The following is an 18,459-nucleotide window of genomic DNA, read 5'->3' on the forward strand; positions in this document are numbered from 1 at the left end:
AGTTTATTACTGATAATTTCCTAATTTCGATTTTAAGTTTCCAAATGGTTTATGATTGCGAACATTTTTATATAAATATATAAAAGGTTGCTGATTATTAAATTAACTAAAATGAATGCACAAGTGTAACAGATCACGTGAGGGACAAAGGCCAGTTCCTGCTTTTTAGTACTTCGTTCTCTTTTCTATCATCACTACGGAGGCTGTGGAATAATCTGACATACTCATATACACTGCACTGTCATCATCATCATCGCAACGTCAGTTAACAGGATATGCTAACGCCATCTAGTGTTAAATTTTTTCACCAATAACATAGAGTTAATATTAACTCTGTATGCTGTTAATAAAAATATATCTGAAAAATACCATTCCATCACTCAATGTATATGTAGTACAAAGTACATTTTAATGATAAGACCATATTATTCGTCGTTAAAATTCAAATTTCTCTTTCAGATCTCCTACACGTCAAGAGAGAGATCGCTAAGAGCCGACAAAGCCTTAAATGCCGTATTTAGGGTGGGACAAGCAGTCTATTTATCGGTGGACAGGTTCGTCTCCGTAGGTGAAGCCATCGCTGATGACAATCCAGAGATCAAAGTAGATATGTGTGAAGCTTGTAGAGATGCAAGGGCTGCAGGTAAGTGTTGACACAATGTTTTTCAACATTTAGTTATCATTTTACACAATAGGTGGAGCGAGTTGTAATTTATGAGTTTATTTACATCAAGTATTCTCTTTTTTTCCTCTCCGATATCATACCATTAATAGACTTTTCATTTCTGTTTAAAAAAAAGCTCATTATAGTCACAGTATAGAATAACGAACATGACCTTTCAAGCAATGTCTAATGGAACTATAACTACCTACCATGAAATGGAAATAAAATCTATTAGCTGTAAATATTTTAGATTCATAAAAACGTGATGTTTGCTCTATGATAAAGTTATTTTGAGAATTTTTTCGTGACTTTTATAAGAGTTTTTATCCTTCTTTGTGAAAGACCCGATTCAAGTCAAAGAACGAAAAACTGGTAAGAGAGTATAGAAATAATTTTCCCCTTTGAAAACGAACAACATGCTACTATAACCATAGAAAAAAAAAAACAATTCTTTTCGGGTATCTCTAACAATGTGGACCATTGCTCGCATGCATTCCAGCGCGAGTTACAGAATAGTTCAATTTTTATGACATTTCAGTCAGCCATTCTGCTGCATCATGACCAGCACGTGCTAGAATTCCTTTTTTTTTTATTTATTTAGTTTTGAAAGAATGTCTGTCCATTCTGTGCTAGAAAGAACTACAAGATGTCTGCAAGATATTAAACGAGATTCACATTTTCCACTTCCGGTAAACAGAAAATGGCGTAGCTATGGCGTGAGTAGAGGGTGCGTACAAAGATAGTGGAGATAAAAAAAATTCCCGTTTCTATATCGTCCTATAAAAATCTCTGTTATTCGCTCGATACTGAGCCAGCAAAAATTTACAAATTTGTCATCTCATACGATACAACAAGAAACAAACAGCAGGATTGCTAATGCTCAGAGTTACACATATCAGAATGGGACTTGCATTTTTTTTTTTTTTTTTGTTAGAATACAATCATGTGCGGATAGTTATGACTTGCGCACTTAGTGTGATTGTTTGTGCCTTCCAGAAGTTTGTAGTTCATGATTGTCAAACTATTTTGTGAAGTTCGCCCTCAATAACTATTAAATTATATTAGTTAATAAAGAAGGCATACTCTATCCAATATTCTCAAAATTGTTATATTATTAAATGCTTTGTAAAACACAAAGTTTTGAATAAAGTCTATTAAATATATAAGAATCTTTCCTCATAGGTATGAAATACCCATTTTTATTCAGCGATGAAGCATAAGTTTTTTACTATCTTTGCATTATCCTACGTCAAGTGTATATTAGAGGTTCTTGACCCTGCAGGAAAGAATATGGCCATTGATTTGGTATTACGTAGCTTCCGTCTGATTTTGGAGATTGTGATTGGAGGTTCGACCTCCAGTCACAACACGAACTCAACCGAAAAAGTCGTTTACACTAATTATCAATTCAAATAATTAATTATTATTTTTATTATTTTTCTACATTTGCCAACTTCTTTGATGAATTAATCTTCGCCTAAAACTCAATAAAGAGAGCAAGATTAACTATTTTGTTGTCCATTTTTTCCCAATTCTTATGACTATTTGTAATCTTATACAATAAAGTGAGTTGGTTATAAAAAGAGTAATTTTAAAGTTAGAAATATCATTATTATGAATTTTTTATGAAGATTAAAATGAACTATTCTGTAATGGTAATCTTGGTATGATTCCAAAAAAAAAAAAAAAAAAACTATCGTCTATCTTGCTTAGTGTGCTTAATGAGTTGCCTTGGTACTGCATTACTTAGACAAGACGTTAACCCAAAGGGATACAGCATTTTCATCTCTTTATTAGGATTTAAAAATAATCTAAATAATTCGTTTCTTGTTAATATAAAGTTACGAATAAGTGAGATATTTCATAACTTTTGGATTGGCATTAGCATAACAAATTAACATTTTTAGGATTAAATATTAAGATATGCAAAGATTGATTCTCTTGGGTCGAAAAGATCGAATGTGGATTGAAATCCCTTCTAGAACGCGAATAGACCTTTCAACTAAAGGTGAGTTAGCTGCTCCATATGGGAGGCAAGGTTTTTTTTTTTTAAACCAGCCATAAAAAACACACGCAATTTACAGAGAAAATATATTCTACGGGGTATAAGACTAATTCAATTTATTCTATTAAAGTTATGGAAACCAAAGATGAGTATAGTAAGTCATATGTGTTAAGGGTCCTGAAAAGACTTAAAGAGAAGCAGCCTAATCTTTGTTGAGCTTGTAATCTTTTTTTATGGTGTGTGTGTGTGTGCGTGTGTGTAAAACTTAAATATCATACAGAGTTTTAGGTCTACTGTGTATTAATATAATCGTTTTTTTTTGTCAAGGTCTTCCGTGTTAAAACCTTAAGTGTTATCTATTGGATATGTTGTTCAAAGCACAGTTAATTCCTAATCTTGTTACGCAAAAACTGCAATTCATTCATAGTTTTTTTCCTTTTGTTTTTGAGATCAAGGTTTCAGATTTCCACTTGTATCAATCAATGACAAAATAACTTTTAAGCATATGTTTAATTTAAATGATAGTGATTAATAAATGACTACTAAAACATATCTCGAAATGAAAGTGAGTACCAAAGTGGGAATATAAAATTACTTGAATAACTGTTAAATCATTTAACAATACCAAACTGTTGTCTTGTAGGCCTAATGGTTAGCGCTTCCGTAGGTCGCGAGTTATAACACCAGCGGGAAGACAGATGTTTGTGATTGTCTTTAGGTGGTAGATGAATTTCACCAGCCGGTGTGAGACCACCACCTTGTTTAGTGGGCTTGAAAAGTTCTGTGTTTGATCTCTACATTAGGGTTTCAGAATTAGCCTACCACAATACTAATGCTAGGCTTACAGCTCTTTCAGGTGGGATTTACGTAAAAAACAAGACCATGCAGAATACGCAATTTAGGTAAAATTTAAATAACTGTTCTTCTTCTTCTTCGTGCTATTATTATTTTAGCCTTCCGCCAGGAGAGCTTTGAGAAAAGAAGTATCCCTGGATGTCAGTTCAGAGCTTTGAATTTTTCCGAGTGTTGTGTTGATTACCATATTCTTTCGTCACATATACTTCGTTTTTAGTACTTTATGCTATTCAATGCAGTAGTCTGTTGAAGTAGTCTTCCACAGTTGCTATCCGTCCAAGCGTGACATTGGTGGACAGCTACTGTCGTTGGATGGTAATAATGGAAAACGAAGATGATGGAACGAAATTACCATGAACATGAAGATCACAAGATTCAGATCGCAATCATCTTCACAAAGAATCCAATAATACTGAATCAATCCCAGTTGCAACTACTGATTGTGCCTGTTTGTTAGTGTTCGAGACGTATGCATACTCTTGATAATGCTCGTTGTAAAACTAGGGAAACGTCGAGTTTTATATAATTCTGCAATAGTTATTCAATTAATAGAAAGGGAGATGGTAAATCCCTTTATGTTTCTCATAATGTAAAACAATATATATACATCTCTTAGGAGCTGGGTTTTACATTATGAAAGAATATTAAAGATAGTGAGGGATCTTGCTCCACCTTTGCATGGAGGTGGAGCAAGCTCCACCTCCATGCAAAGGTGGAGTATACTTGGGCCTGCCGATAGTTATTTTCGGCATGAAAATCTATGGATTTCGATCCGAGTTTCGTACCCGGCTATTAAAACATAAAGGGATTTACCATCCCCCTTTCTATTACATGTTCGCCGGTAAAATAGCCTTTCGGCTTATTAAAGTTATTCAATTAATTTTACAACATGCTTTACTTGAAAACACTTGGTTTTCAAGTATTTCAGTTCCGATGTATTTTCAGTATGAAGGTGAAAACTACGATCATCTACAAACTACAAATTAGAAGCAACAATAATCTATGCAACAAGATTTTATGAATAAATATGTAATTAATATTCTTAATTTGGATATTCTGTTGAGTCGCTCCCCCCCCGCCTCAGATACAGACTCTCCTCCCATAGTTAGAAAATTACTCCTGCAAGTCATACTGTATTATTAAAACAAGATATATTATTAAAACCCCTAACCTATCACACACGATCGTAGGATGAAAGTTTAAAACAACTTCTAGCACTTCATCGCGTTCTACAAAGCTCTATTATTGGATTTTCAACTCCCTGAAGAATTCTCCAGATGCAAAACCTTAATGGGATTATTCGTGTAGTGTCAGGATGCGCTAAGCCGATGGCAGATTTGCGATTGTGAAGCACGTTAGGTTGTACCTGGCTTTCGACGATAAGGATCAAAATAAGAATTTGATTACATTTTTTTCTCCCTTTTTTGTTGCATAGAAGTTGAGGGATCATTAGAGATATTAAGTTTGATGGATTTACTCCATTGTAGATGTCCGTTAAGCTATGTTGTAGTGAAGAAATTGAGAGGTTGCGCATTAGTTAGTTAGGGCTTAGCAGCCTCTCTCTCTCTCTCTCTCTTGAGCAGACAAACATGTGATCAACTTCCACACAGCGTCACACTTCTCCTGATGAGATGCTCTTAGCAACCACTTTAATTAAAGGCTTAAAGGGAACCGTGTTCGCTCGAGCTCATATTCTCCAGGTTTGCAAACTACGGTCGACAGAGTTTTCTCCCGAAGTTACACGAAGTGAACATCTGATATACGAATTGTTTTCCTCTACACACATACACACACGCACGCACACTCACCGACAAGAAAAGGTTTATTTTCATTCGGTAATAAGCGAACGAAAATTCTTGTGTTGTTACCATAGTCAAAACTTACCTAAATAGCAAATTAACGCAAGGAGAATTACTCCTAATCAGAAAGTCATGAATGTCATTCAACTGACATCAATTAAACCAAACCACCGACAGGCTTAACATTACAAAGGACACCGGAATGCACGTAGCTACGAGACAACCAATAAGAGATCTTCTCATTAGCATAGAGACAGAAAGGCTTAATTTGTGAAACCGTTGCTAGGATGCATCGGTACAGTCGTTTCATGTTAACTGGAACCATCTCCTCCGAATGCATTCCCGTTGAAGTAACACGACGCAGGCACGATCCGCAAGTATTGATATTAAAGAAGCGGAAATCATTTTGTACTTCCTAGGGTTTAATCCACTTTCAAAATAAGTTTTTTTAGATGTATATACTTCAGCATTTTCACCGTGGTTAGAAGACGAAAGTGGTAGAATCTTAGTCCGTATCGTGATGCCACTGGTTGGAGAAACCCGGGTTCGACTTCTTAGACCAGAAACCTGGGTTCGAAACCGTATCGACATCGTATGAAACCGGAACTTAGTTTCAGATGAAAAAAAAATACTTGGAACGTCCTAGACTGGATTCGAATCCAGGTCTTTCCATCCACAGGACATCCTCATTATCGACTAAACTCAAATTTCCAGCGCCACAGATTCCACTTAATCATTTGACTTTGTGAAACCTATCAATGACACACAGAATTTTTAAGAAGGCAAAAAAAAAAGCAGTCTGAATATTTGGTTACGATATTACTTTAAAAATGTCGAAATAAAAGCAGAATTACACTCACTCTGACTACTTACTTAAGAAACATTCACATTTTCATTCTCTCTTTGCAGGGTCTATGATTGAACATCTGTGCGAAGTTCAACATGACGATGCTGGACAAAGTCGGCCTTATGCGGACAAACATCATCTTGTTCGGGCAGGACGTGCGCTACTTTCATCAATTACGAGGGTTCTGTTACTGGCTGATACCGTGGTTGTGAAGCAGCTCCTGAGCACAAAAGACAGGGTAGATCACTTAAGTTGATATTAGTTCAAAGAGTAACGTAAAAGCTTTACAGAATTACAATTGTGTTACATTGATAGCCATTTATAAAAATATTGCTCTAAATCAGTGTGCTTGTGTATGTAATCAGAAGTACATTCGGATTCAATTAAACGAAGGATTTAAAGTGTTTTGAAATGTATTTTATTTTCTCGACCACAGGTGTCCATTAGTTTGAATCGATTGGAAAATGTGGCCAATTTTACGGAATTTGTGAAGGCTTTTAGTCATTTTGGGACCGAAATGGTGGAACTCGCCCACCTGATGGGGAGAGGTCATAACGTAAGTAAGAGTTGTTTATCTATTTTTTTTTTGGGGGGGGGGGGATGAGGAAGGGATTCAAATGTCCAATTATAGAGGGCTCTTATAAATATTAGAAATGGAACTAACTTATTGTCAGCGTAATACAAGAAAAGTGACAAGAATGTGGAAGACAACTGCCGCCATCTAGTGTTCCTTATTCTAACTTCTATTATTTGCATGAATGCAAATATGATGAGTGTTGTGCGTCGATTTTCCTCAATTATGGAATTGAAAACAATTTATTCCAATAGAGAAAAATTACTTAACTTGCTTGATTAATTAATTCCGGAACCGGTTTAGATTTAAATTTCAAAAATTAGAAAACAGAACTATTTTAAAGAATTCTAAGACCCAATTATGTTAAGCAGGTTCCATTTTTAGGATTGTACTAAGATAGACCGGCCATTTTTTTGTAATTGTTCGAAAGAATTTATACAAAATCTGAAGGTACCTTCAGATTTTGTATAAATTCTGAAGTATTCTCTCTGTGTAGAAAAGACTTCTACTAGAAAATCACAATTTCTTTTCTGTAATTTTTTGATTGATATCATTATTGGGATTTCCTTCATATCTTTTCTACATTTACAGGAACTGAAAGACGAAAGGAGACGAGCGCAAATGTGGGCTGCAAAGCAAATTTTGGAAAGATCCACGATGATGTTGTTAACATCATCTAAGGTAAGTATACTTTTGAAGATATGTCTTCTGGAATTGGAATTTGTTTTCGTTTTTAAGCACTCATTCCTAACAGAATCCATCTATCCAAAAACTCAACTGTAACATTTTTAAACTGTCTTTGTTTCTCTATCATTTTTTTTTTTCATATTCCTCTTTTTCTAAAATTGTTTCGATTAACTTCCTCCGTCTGTCCTTTATTCTAAATAATAACAATAAAATACACAAGGAGCACTTCGTTATAGAATAAACGCATTCAACATTACCTTGAAATTCTAGATCCGGCTACTTAGATATGCATATATGCAAAGAAACGATGAAGTTAAGCACTGTAACAAGCCAGAATCCGTGGACCAGATGTTCTTCAATCGATACCTTAATAAGAGAGTTCTCGTGCGGTAAATGCGGCATAGGTAACATCGACGTGTATGCAAATAAGTATAACAGTAAAGCTATGTCATACAGAAAACTGCAGACTATTAGATGATAAAGTAAAAGAATTTCTGTTCTATCTGCACGGTCAGTAGGTAGGGAAAGAGATAACCTGATCGACCTTATACTACGGCTTCAAACTTTAAAAAAGATGTACGAGTATATTGTAACACCGATTTCTAATTTGGTCTACGTTTACTAATTTATTTATTTATTCGTATGGGGTTTTCCCTCTTTTGTTTCCTGTCTCTTTGGGGACGGAGAGTGCACTGAGCCCTCCTAATGAGGGATGAAGTACATATTTTGTGACTGCAAATCCGTGTGTATGTTCAAGGGGCCAGTTTAGGACAAAAAATCCTCTTTTTATTCGTATGAGATCGGCTAACTCACCTCTTAGTCGAAAGAGATGGATAAAGGTTTTCCTCACGCCATAGACGGGAAAGTCTTTCTGATTCAGTCGATATAGGCTTCGTCTATACCGACTGAGCTACGGAGGCTCTACGTTAACTAATACAAAGAATTTATGTTTTGGATTATAGCACGTATAGTGTCAATGTTGGTGAAGGAGCGTAAACTATTACGTGAATTTCGATCAAATTTTTCATGACATCCATCTTTAAGAAAATTCATTAATAAACCTATGATTTAATGTCACATGGATAATTATTTATTATTAACTTTGCTTGTGAGGAACACTAATGAAAATTCTAAGCTTATTAGAGTTGTCATCTCTCTTCAAATTTCATAAGATACCTTCAATAATAGACTAGAAATGGGTGTCTCTTAAGTTTAATAGTTACACTAGAGATGAGCTATATACTATGTATGCATGCCAAAGATAAGTTAAAGCAGTATTCTATTCAGAAAATTCAGTCTCTGTATATAAAGTTATATTCGTGGCAGTGCGGTAAGAGAATCCACTACAATACGTGGTCTATAACTAGGATTTCATCAGTGAGCGAATAGAAATCACCACATACGGAAAAGGTTATTGATATTGTTATTGTTATTGTAAGGAGATATTCATCAAATATATCAGCTTTCAGGTACCTCTGTAATCCAATTTGGGTACCATGTGTACTTTATAGCGTCAAGTTTTACTCTTTTGAATATAACAAGCAAGCATCTCACCCTGCACACAAGTACTCCTCAATCAGACCACTTTTATGGGTCCATTTTATTTCCGGATATTCAAAACTCTCTCTCTCTCTCTCTCTCTCTCTCTCTCTCTCTCTCTCTCTCTCTCTCTCTATCTGTGTGTGTGTGTGTTACAGAAACTCCAGATTCCACTTTTATATGAGGCTAACTTAAGTTGATCAAGCCCTTTTCGTATCACATCAATTTTCCTCACGTTATTTGAGGAGAATATAATCCATGTCTTTTCCAACCAATGACTCTCTGGGGCCGAAGCTATCATTTAAAGCTTAGAAAGCAGAAACGTATTTGCCCAAAATGCAAGATAAAAGTAAGTTATTCAAGATTTTCCATCTAAAGATAAAGCATGCATCCACTAATTGATTTCGGTTAGTACAATGATTTTACAATGAGTATAATTATTTTTCGAAGTCTCTATATTTCTTCTATTTGAAATTCCAGGCTTGCCTTCGTCATCCGGACTGCGATACAGCTCGCGAGAATCGAGACACCGTGTTTCTCCAAATGAGGAGGGCTATGGATCTGATTCACTACGTAGTGAAAGAAGGGGTTATCCCTGACCTAGCAGGATCAGCAAATTGGGAGCCTAGGAGGAACGGCAGTCATGGTTGCAGGAGAGGAAAATCAGGATACAGCAATGCATGGAGGATGGAAGAACTGGAACAGTGCCTCACGGTGTATAATGCCATCAAGAGGTTTGAGGTAAGAGTTTGAAATCTAAAGAAATGGATAATTAACATTTCCATTAGACCCTTTCTTTGTCTTATGTATGAAGTATAAAAAGTATTTTAAAATAAGGAAGATTTCGAAGCAATGCGATGCTATTCTTGAATTATTAAAGAAAAAAAATAGAATTAGATTTATCGATTTTCAAGCCTTCAAATCTGAATAAATTCAATCGTTTGAATCTTAACAAGAATTAAATTTATCTACGCAGATTCTAAACTTGTTAATATGCTCATTTTAGACAGGTGATTATATAAAGGCATTCTATGGGTTCCTACTATTCACTGAAATAGTTTAAAATCAATTTTTCTACTAACACTTAGCAAGATGTTCTTAAATACTTGCTGTGTGCAATAATACATCTTTATGAAATAAAAAAAAAACAGGGCTACAATTCAGTTTAAGTTGAATTATTTAACTTTTGTTGTTACTTTTATTTTATCGATATTTCTTATTGTTTGCTTTCTTATTTGAGATTTTCTTCTTTTGAAAAAAAAAAAAAAAAAACGATCTGCTAATTCAAAGACGCTTTCCTTAATAGAGACTCACTAACCAAAAATCCTGTCACGTGGCTTTTTTCAGGACCACGTGGAGATGACAAGAATGACCCTCGTCGGTCCAGCATATAGGGGACAGCTGACCAGTGCCTTAGAAACAGTGACAGAGCGCACTCAGGACTTTACGGACTCTGCATACACTACGCATGAGCACAGGGAAAGGATACTGCTGCTCTGCGGTCGGGTGAAGTTAGAACTGAACCAATTACTCAGGATTGGAGTGAGCCTTGTGAGTGGTTGCGTCTTAATTTGATTTTGTTCTGTTTTTTTTTTTTTTTTTTTTTTTTTTTACCGCTAATTTATTTTTGTCTGCTATGAACTTGGTTTAATATTTTTGGCTTTTGATGCAATTTACACGTAAAGGTGGCTTCTCTGTAAAGCGTATCTATTGTGCAGAGCAGGCGCCTTCACCTTTCTGCTATTTGGAATGAATTTTTCTTGCTTTGCTTTTGCATGTGATATTTTAAAAACCAATACTTCTGTGATGTAAAGAAACCGTGTTCTTGAACCATTGAGGTTGAAATTGGAATCTATAACTTGAAACGAAGTTCTGTTTATTGCTTCAGGAAGAAATATCAAAGGTCAAAACCTTGGGTAGTAAGAACGTGGAAGACTACATGATGCATTTTAATAATGAAACGAAGGAAACATTTTTAAAATCTGTTATGCATGTCCTAAGTGAAATTATTTATAATAACTAATTCTGTTTTATTCTACTTCGTTTTTTTCTCAATGCAGTCAACATTCACAGCCAAAATGACCCGCTTTTGCTTGCATAACTAATAATATTTGAAATTTTTATGCAAAATATGATTTTATGTATCCTTATAACTCATATTATAAGAAGTTTCACACATATATTGTATGCAAATACAATCATTCTATTTTACAAATGAAGTATTGTATTTTAAAATGTCAAATATTTTATTCAAACATGCTAAGACATTTCTATTTACTTTAAAATTGAATATAAACCGGAAAGCAAGAAAAACGCCCTCTTTATTGCAAAATATACACTTCTATTTTCAGTGATTACATAGGATTCGTCATGTTCAATAAATGCAATGGAAAAATCTAAGAGATTCACTTATCACGTTTTGTCTTCTTCCTTTGTACATATATATAACGAACGTGTGCTGGCTCGTATTTGGAATCTGCACTAAAAGTTGTGCTAAAATAAATAATCTGAGCTCAGATTATGTAGGCCAAAATCGGCTCGAGACCCAAATGCTGTGATTATGAATGAGGCATTGCATAATAATGCTATTACGTCGTTTGCCAACTAAACTGATGAGTAAATTGATCTGTTCAGTCCGATCGCAATGTAGATGCATTACATAACAGATGTTATAAATATGATGGCACAACTGAGCAATGTCTGTCAGTTATGTTTCTGACTGCTCTGGTCAAGGTTATGGGGAACACAAACAGTGTCAGGGATATGGGTGTTTGTAAGGATTATGTCAGACTTAATAATCCTATTATATAGGATTATTAAGCGGTAAATAAGGGTATAGTGCATCATCATTGTTTTGTTTTATGTCATATACTCTCTGAGGCTCAGGCGATACTACTTGTAATTCTCTTCGTTGTTTCTCATACTTGTTTTTTTTTGGTAGCTAGTTAGATAATTAAAAAATAAGTAACACATTTTAGCTATTTATGCATAATTTTAACGAAGGTGGTAGATTAAATATGGAAATAGATAATAAATAAAGCTAGTGTGGTTGAAAGCTGGATGAATAAATTCGTATAAAATAAGAGAGAAAATAGCCAAACATACCAATCTAGGACTGCATAAGCAAGTGTTGAAATCAAATTTGTAACATATACAGTATGTATTGAAGGATTGGGTTAGAAGTAAGACTGGAAAGAAAAGACAAGCGTGAATGACGGAACTGTATTATAAATGAAGACACAAGGAACGTGAAATCATTAATATTACCAATGTGTCCGTAGACTTAATCCCATATGGCGTGGTTACTTAAACAGAATGGAAGATGAAATATTTGCAGAATAACTGTATAATATAAAACAGCACAATAAAAAGGGTCAAGAGAAGACCAAGATATAGATGTACGTAGATCAGTACAGTTAGGATGCTTTAGAAGATTAAAATATAATGTGTGTCAAAGCAGAAACCGGCAGTGTTAAACCGCCATAATATTTGGTACGGTCCATGATGGTATAAACAAGAAAATCATGATGATGATGATGACGATGATAAAGACAATTTGCATCCTTTTCGCAGATGGATTAACGAGTGGATTGCATACCCGCTCTCAGCATGTGGGTTCGAATGTACCCACAGACTGAGAGCGGGGATATTTTTAGGTGGAGATGAGTTTCATCGTTCGATGTGACACCACCGCTCTGATAACTGGAGACCCGAAGTGTCTTGAAAAGAGCTCCATGGATCTACGTGCCTAAGAGCAGAATTATAGAATAGGATATATTCTATTTTCTCTTTTATCTGTTCCACGGAAACGTTTTTTAAGGTTTGTTTCTTTAGACATGTTTTGCACATTTTTGGTGTTGTCATTTTTTTGCTTCTCGTGATTTACATTTATTTCTTTGAAACCAATGAGACGACGGAAAGCAACAAAAAACGTCTGAGATGTTTTCTCTCTCCACTACGCACATACATTTTTAACGTGGATTCACACGTTAAGAAAAGCTGTCAGACGTGTCACTAACGAAGAACGATGGTGGATAACCACGTACATCAATGACTGATGAGGACATTGAAAAAAACGTCTGAACACTTAGGCAGAACAACCGTAAGGTGTCTGCCGACAAACGCGGCAATTCGAATACGTATCACTCAGAATTCTGATTTGAAAAAGCTTCACTGAAAAGTAAGCGAACGAAGAACGCAATCAAAAATTATGTATACGTTCTAATATTGTTATTCTAATTTTAATACATACGTCGCGGAACACTCTCAGAATGACACTCATATTTATCAGCGGTTAGGACATCTCTCAAATAACAGCTATAAATATTTTAGCAATTATTCACAAATTAAATATGTCGCATAATAATAATGATCAGACTGTATATTTAAAAGATAATCTTTGCACCCTTTGACATTTAGTTGGATGAAGATAAAAGGCTTCTACAATATTTCCTTCTGAATACAAAATTGCCAACCTCCCACCACTTCATCGTTGTTGACAAAAGTCTCAAATCACTAATGCCATTTAACATCTTCTAGGATACATAAGTTAATTTCTAGTCTTCATAAGTATGCTTAATCAATTCCAAGATAACACATTTTTCTTCGGAACGCGTGCACTGCTGAGGGGGTAAAATTATAAGCAGGCATTTTCATAAAGTTAATTTCGTTAATGGATTAAATTTCAGTAGCACCATCTACTACTTAGACCTCTCCTTGAGGTCATTATTCCATTGAAGAAAAGCAAGACAACTGTCCTTGAGAAAAACTTCCATTTAATATTTGGCTGTCTTCTAGGGGAAAAAGCAACGGTTTGTAAACAGAATTCAATTTGCATCTCATTTGCGCTTCATCGTTATAAATAATAACTGTCGTTAGTATTTTAATGTCTTTGCTGGCGAAGATGTGGCCTTCTTTTCATTTAATTAATTCTGCTTCCGTTCTGAAAATAGATTTTATACAGATCGTCATTTAAAGTTTCTGTTTTAAACAAATAAGAGTTTCGATTAATTACTGGATGTAAGTAATCGTCTTACGTTATATAACTACATGGTCAATAATATGAAAAATCGATTTCGTTTTTGTTATTAAAAGAATCAGTACTTTAACAGTAGTTTTGGGAGTGCTTGCATTATTACATCGCACCAAAAGCATTTCCTGTTCCACTCAATGGAACTGTAACTAAAATAGACTCATCTCACTACGCGTCTTGAATATTCCTAATTAATAATTTGCAGCTTTCACTCCTGTGTGAGAATTTCCAACAGCGGAACTAATACAACGCATTTCTCCATGCGCAAATTATTCACTGTCCATATTAAGAGATAGGCTAGTAATTAGTTGCAGCAACAGTATTTAGTGGTTGTTAGGTAGACATTTAGCGCAGTGAATATGTAATACAAGTAGCATTTCATATGGCGAAACACGCTAAATACATTTGGGATGATGAGATTGTTGTGTGTGTGTGTGTGTGTGTTCTCAAATGAGGCCAAATACGAAATATTTTCAAACTAAATATGAAATAACTGGTAAAGTGCAAGTTATAAAAGGAGATTGAACGATAAAATTGATATAAAGAAAGAAATTGAAAAAATCATAATGAATTATTATTATTATTAAAATTTTAAAGGAGTCTAAAATTTAATTTTATTTATTTGGCATTTGAAGTTTGAGAATATTCGATATTCTATATCTATAATAAAATAATTTGTTTTTTAGCCTAGCTGAGATGATTCCATGTTTTCATTTCAACAACAGGGATATAACAGGGATGACGTTAACTCGCTACTATTTTCAAACGTTTTGCTTGAGATATGAAAAGGAAACAAAATCTGACACACGCGCACAATTATAATAAAAATGATAATACCTTTAAACCAAAAATAAAATTAAAATATGCGAAATTTTAGCTACAAATTACAGATTAAAAATATTATCGAATACTTATGATTGCTCGAATATTTAATTTATTTTTAAATTTAAAAAGTATATTGTTTCTAGAAGGATAATAAAGTTTTGACAATATGCTGCAACACCATTAAAAAAAAAAAAAAAAAAGATACTCTATTGCCTTTTATTCCCAAGCTCATTTAACCCTAACTGTTTGAAATCAGTGGGCAGTTAGTCTCTATCGTTAGCAATTGCTGATAGCTGGTTCAAGTCTATTAATGATTTCAAGGGTATTCCGGGGGAGAGTGTAGCAGACAGCTACCGCCATCTAGTAGTTTAACGTTATCATTATAGATTATTGACTGAAATAGTATGGGTTCTATTGATTTTCTTGAGCTACCCATTTATTACTTTGATTATATTATAATTATAATAATTGTGAATTTTTATTATATTATAACTGATTTTGCTTCTTTTTTGGGTGCAACAAAATTATGTTTCTCAACATGTAGGTCTTCTTATTGTGTTATAAACAGTCAATTCCAATATATTACCAGAGTAGACCTATGCACTAACAGGTTTCTTTTTTCTTTTTGGCCATGACTATTTTGATTATTTCGGAACAAGGCAACATATTCTTGAAAAGTATTCTAGAGAAAATCACGTATGATAATTATTTTCAGAATAAAGAAAATCAGATTTATAAATGAGCTGTGAAGTTCGCTTTTTTCTTATTGTGTGTGTGTGTGTGTACGCACGCGAGAGAGAGAGAGAGAGAGCAATCACTTGTTTTTAATACTGATTTCTGTAACTGGTAGTTTTCGTTTGAGTTAATAATACGGGCCATCACCATACATTAGCTCATTCGTTAGCATCCTGAGAATCAAACAAAACAAAAGACAATGAATGCAGAAGTAACACATTCACACGAGTCAACAGACACACACTAAAGAGAGACCACTTTACTCAGAAGACACCGCTATCTTCTAAAAATAGAAGCATCAGAATGCGTGAGACTTCCATACTAAAGTTCAATTATACACCAGCTCAAGCAGAGAGCGATTTAGAATGAATCTTTTGATGACTGCGAAGGACTGAAGCAAAAGAAGGGGGGAAAACAGTAATGACAGCAAATTGACTCTGGATTTTATCCCAATCCATTAATGGAAAACGTGACATGGAAAAGATGAATGAAACGCATTTGCCAGGAAACTCTAGACAGACGGATCGATTATTCGCATTTACTTACTTAGGAGAACGGCCATGGAACGCTCGTGTTCAACGGCAACACCCGCATTTCAACAAACAATAATCCACATTAACGAGAAAGTGAAACATTTAGTAAACGTCTGTAAGTGAACATAAGATTCAGAATAGTCATTGGCATATTATCAAATTAAATAACTATTACGATAGTGGGAGATTCCATGTTCCTGTCGGAAGCATCCTTCGGGAGGCCTGGTTGAGCCGACGTGGATTATAAATAGGAATTTGTTTTCTTTCTTTCCATGTTTATTGATAGAGGACAAGATGAATTTTTTTTAAAAAATTCTTCTGTCTGCATGCCACGGAGGTCTAACAGGAAGGAGGACTCAGCATGTTCCCTTCGGTTGGAAACTCTTTGTGATAAAGAATATTTATCGGAATAAAAGGACTTTTCGATTGAAACCAAGTTAAGTGGCCTCATATGGTTAGGTTGTAATTATGTCTAACGCAAATCGAAGGTTTAAGCTCGGTATTTGATATCCTAACTCATGGGTTCTTTGGCCGCTTTGACGGGAAACCCTTATAAGCACTTTTCAGATAACTCAATTTCATCAGGAGTACCCGTAGCTCAGTCAGTACAGACCAAGCCCTTTCTTTGGAGAGACCTGGGCTCGATTCCCGTTTATGACGTCAGGAACCTTTATCTGTTCTTTCGACTAAAAGGCGAGTTAACCGGTCTCAGACGGACGTGGATAGTTTTTTTTTTCCTGGTAACTCGGGTTTCTCATTTCTCAAAACACGCAAACTGGTCCCGTGAACACACGGCTACAGTCATAAAATATACTACGGCAAGGAAGACAACGGGAAACTGCCTTGCTCATAATCATCTCCCTAGTATGGTAGCATATAACAACCCCTACCAGCCATATGGCTGAGGGAATAGGAAAAAAACAACTTCATCTGAAAAGTGCTTATAAGGGTTCGCCAACCCTACTCAAGTACGAATTGAATCCAGGTCTTTTAACTTAGAGGAAATGCCTGAAAATCCTTGAACCTGGGCTATGGAGGGTGTTTACGGAGGTAACAAAGGCTCCTGTCCCAAAAATTGGGGTTTACTACCCTGTAAATTAAAGAAACTAGGAAAATGTACGTAATTTTAACAGACAAAATACATCATAATTAACAGTGATCATAGCAAGAGTAATTAGATCACTCTAAACTAGAAAACGTCCCAATATCAAGCTAAACAGATTGGAATTAAACGAGCCATTGTGGGAATATAGTGGACAAAACCAGAAAGAAAATGGGCTTATGGAAGTGGAAGATATGACGCGTGTATGGATTTGCATTGTTAATGAAGAAAACCGTGGCGATGATATTCAAGGAGAAAATAAATCTCTTCAAATAAAATTGCATTAAGATCGTGAAAAGAAAAGGGTGTGAATTCAATTGTTTAGATATATTTCTCAAGGACTTAGTTCATATTTTAGTTTTTTTATTGCATTTACGAAGACCGTATCCAAACTGACCCATTTTATGTTCTTCTACTATTCAAATCCAATAAACTGTAAAAGGATTGTACGTACCAGAACCTTCGGAAAATGCTATAATGAACGGTAAAACACTGTAATCCAATAGGCAGAACACTTTTGGTTATTGTACTTGTGGGAATTGCGAAGCGAATTCTTTTTAAAGTAAACTTCTTTGAATGTAAGACATGCAGAAAATTCACTTGTGAAATATTTAATTTGAATAGCTTGGTCAAAAACAACCGGGTGTGTGTGTCTAGTTCGGTATAAATGTTGAACTTAAATAAACTGGAGAAATCAACAATCAGAAGTAGAGTTGAAATATCAAATAGCAACAATACGCATTTAACAATGTGGGAGTTATATCGTTTTTGTCATTTTTTATGTTGTAAAAATAATAAGTGGAGGAGATGTATTGTGTCGTATCACTACCATCCTCTGCAATGTCAATAGGAAACGTATTTGGGTATGAAGCTTAATTACTCAGATTTCCCAATATTTTCCAGCTGTATTGACTTTTCCCGACAAAGGCATGATTTTTTTTCCTTCACAATCAAAAATACCTAAATCAACAAAACAAGCTATCATTCATCTTCGTATATATAAATCTCCATATTATAACACAGTTTTGTTTCACAGTCTGAAATGGTAGGAGGAATTATAAATCTTATACATTCATAATTTGAAGTATAATTTTATTTATTTATGGTATAAAAATTTCAGAAAAACTTATATTTTATTGTCACCTAAAATTCAAAATTTTAAATAATTTGAATATTTTTTAAACATTCTTAAAAATTAGAATACACCTTTAAATATTCCATATCATAATGAAATAAGTAAATTATGACAAAACAAGCTATCA

The 18,459-nt window shown here is 34.6% G+C and overlaps 1 protein-coding gene across 1 annotated transcript in view; it reads left to right on the forward strand.

Moving 5' to 3' along the window:
- Window positions 1-609: 609 nt before the first annotated feature.
- Window positions 610-18,459, forward strand: part of LOC150105006 (alpha-catulin-like) — a 39,645-nt gene continuing 21,795 nt past the window's right edge. Inside the window, exons 1-6 of the mRNA XM_090395102.1 lie at window positions 610-643; window positions 6,233-6,408; window positions 6,607-6,726; window positions 7,336-7,425; window positions 9,451-9,711; window positions 10,318-10,521. Coding sequence (XP_090251228.1) covers window positions 610-643; window positions 6,233-6,408; window positions 6,607-6,726; window positions 7,336-7,425; window positions 9,451-9,711; window positions 10,318-10,521 — 885 coding nt within the window. The remainder of the gene's footprint in view (window positions 644-6,232; window positions 6,409-6,606; window positions 6,727-7,335; window positions 7,426-9,450; window positions 9,712-10,317; window positions 10,522-18,459) is intronic.

Source organism: Typopeltis vanoorti, chromosome 7 (assembly GCF_054136105.1).
Source record: "Typopeltis vanoorti isolate ZY-2024b chromosome 7, IOZ_Tvanoo_1.0, whole genome shotgun sequence".
NCBI classification, from domain to species: domain Eukaryota; kingdom Metazoa; phylum Arthropoda; class Arachnida; order Uropygi; family Thelyphonidae; genus Typopeltis; species Typopeltis vanoorti.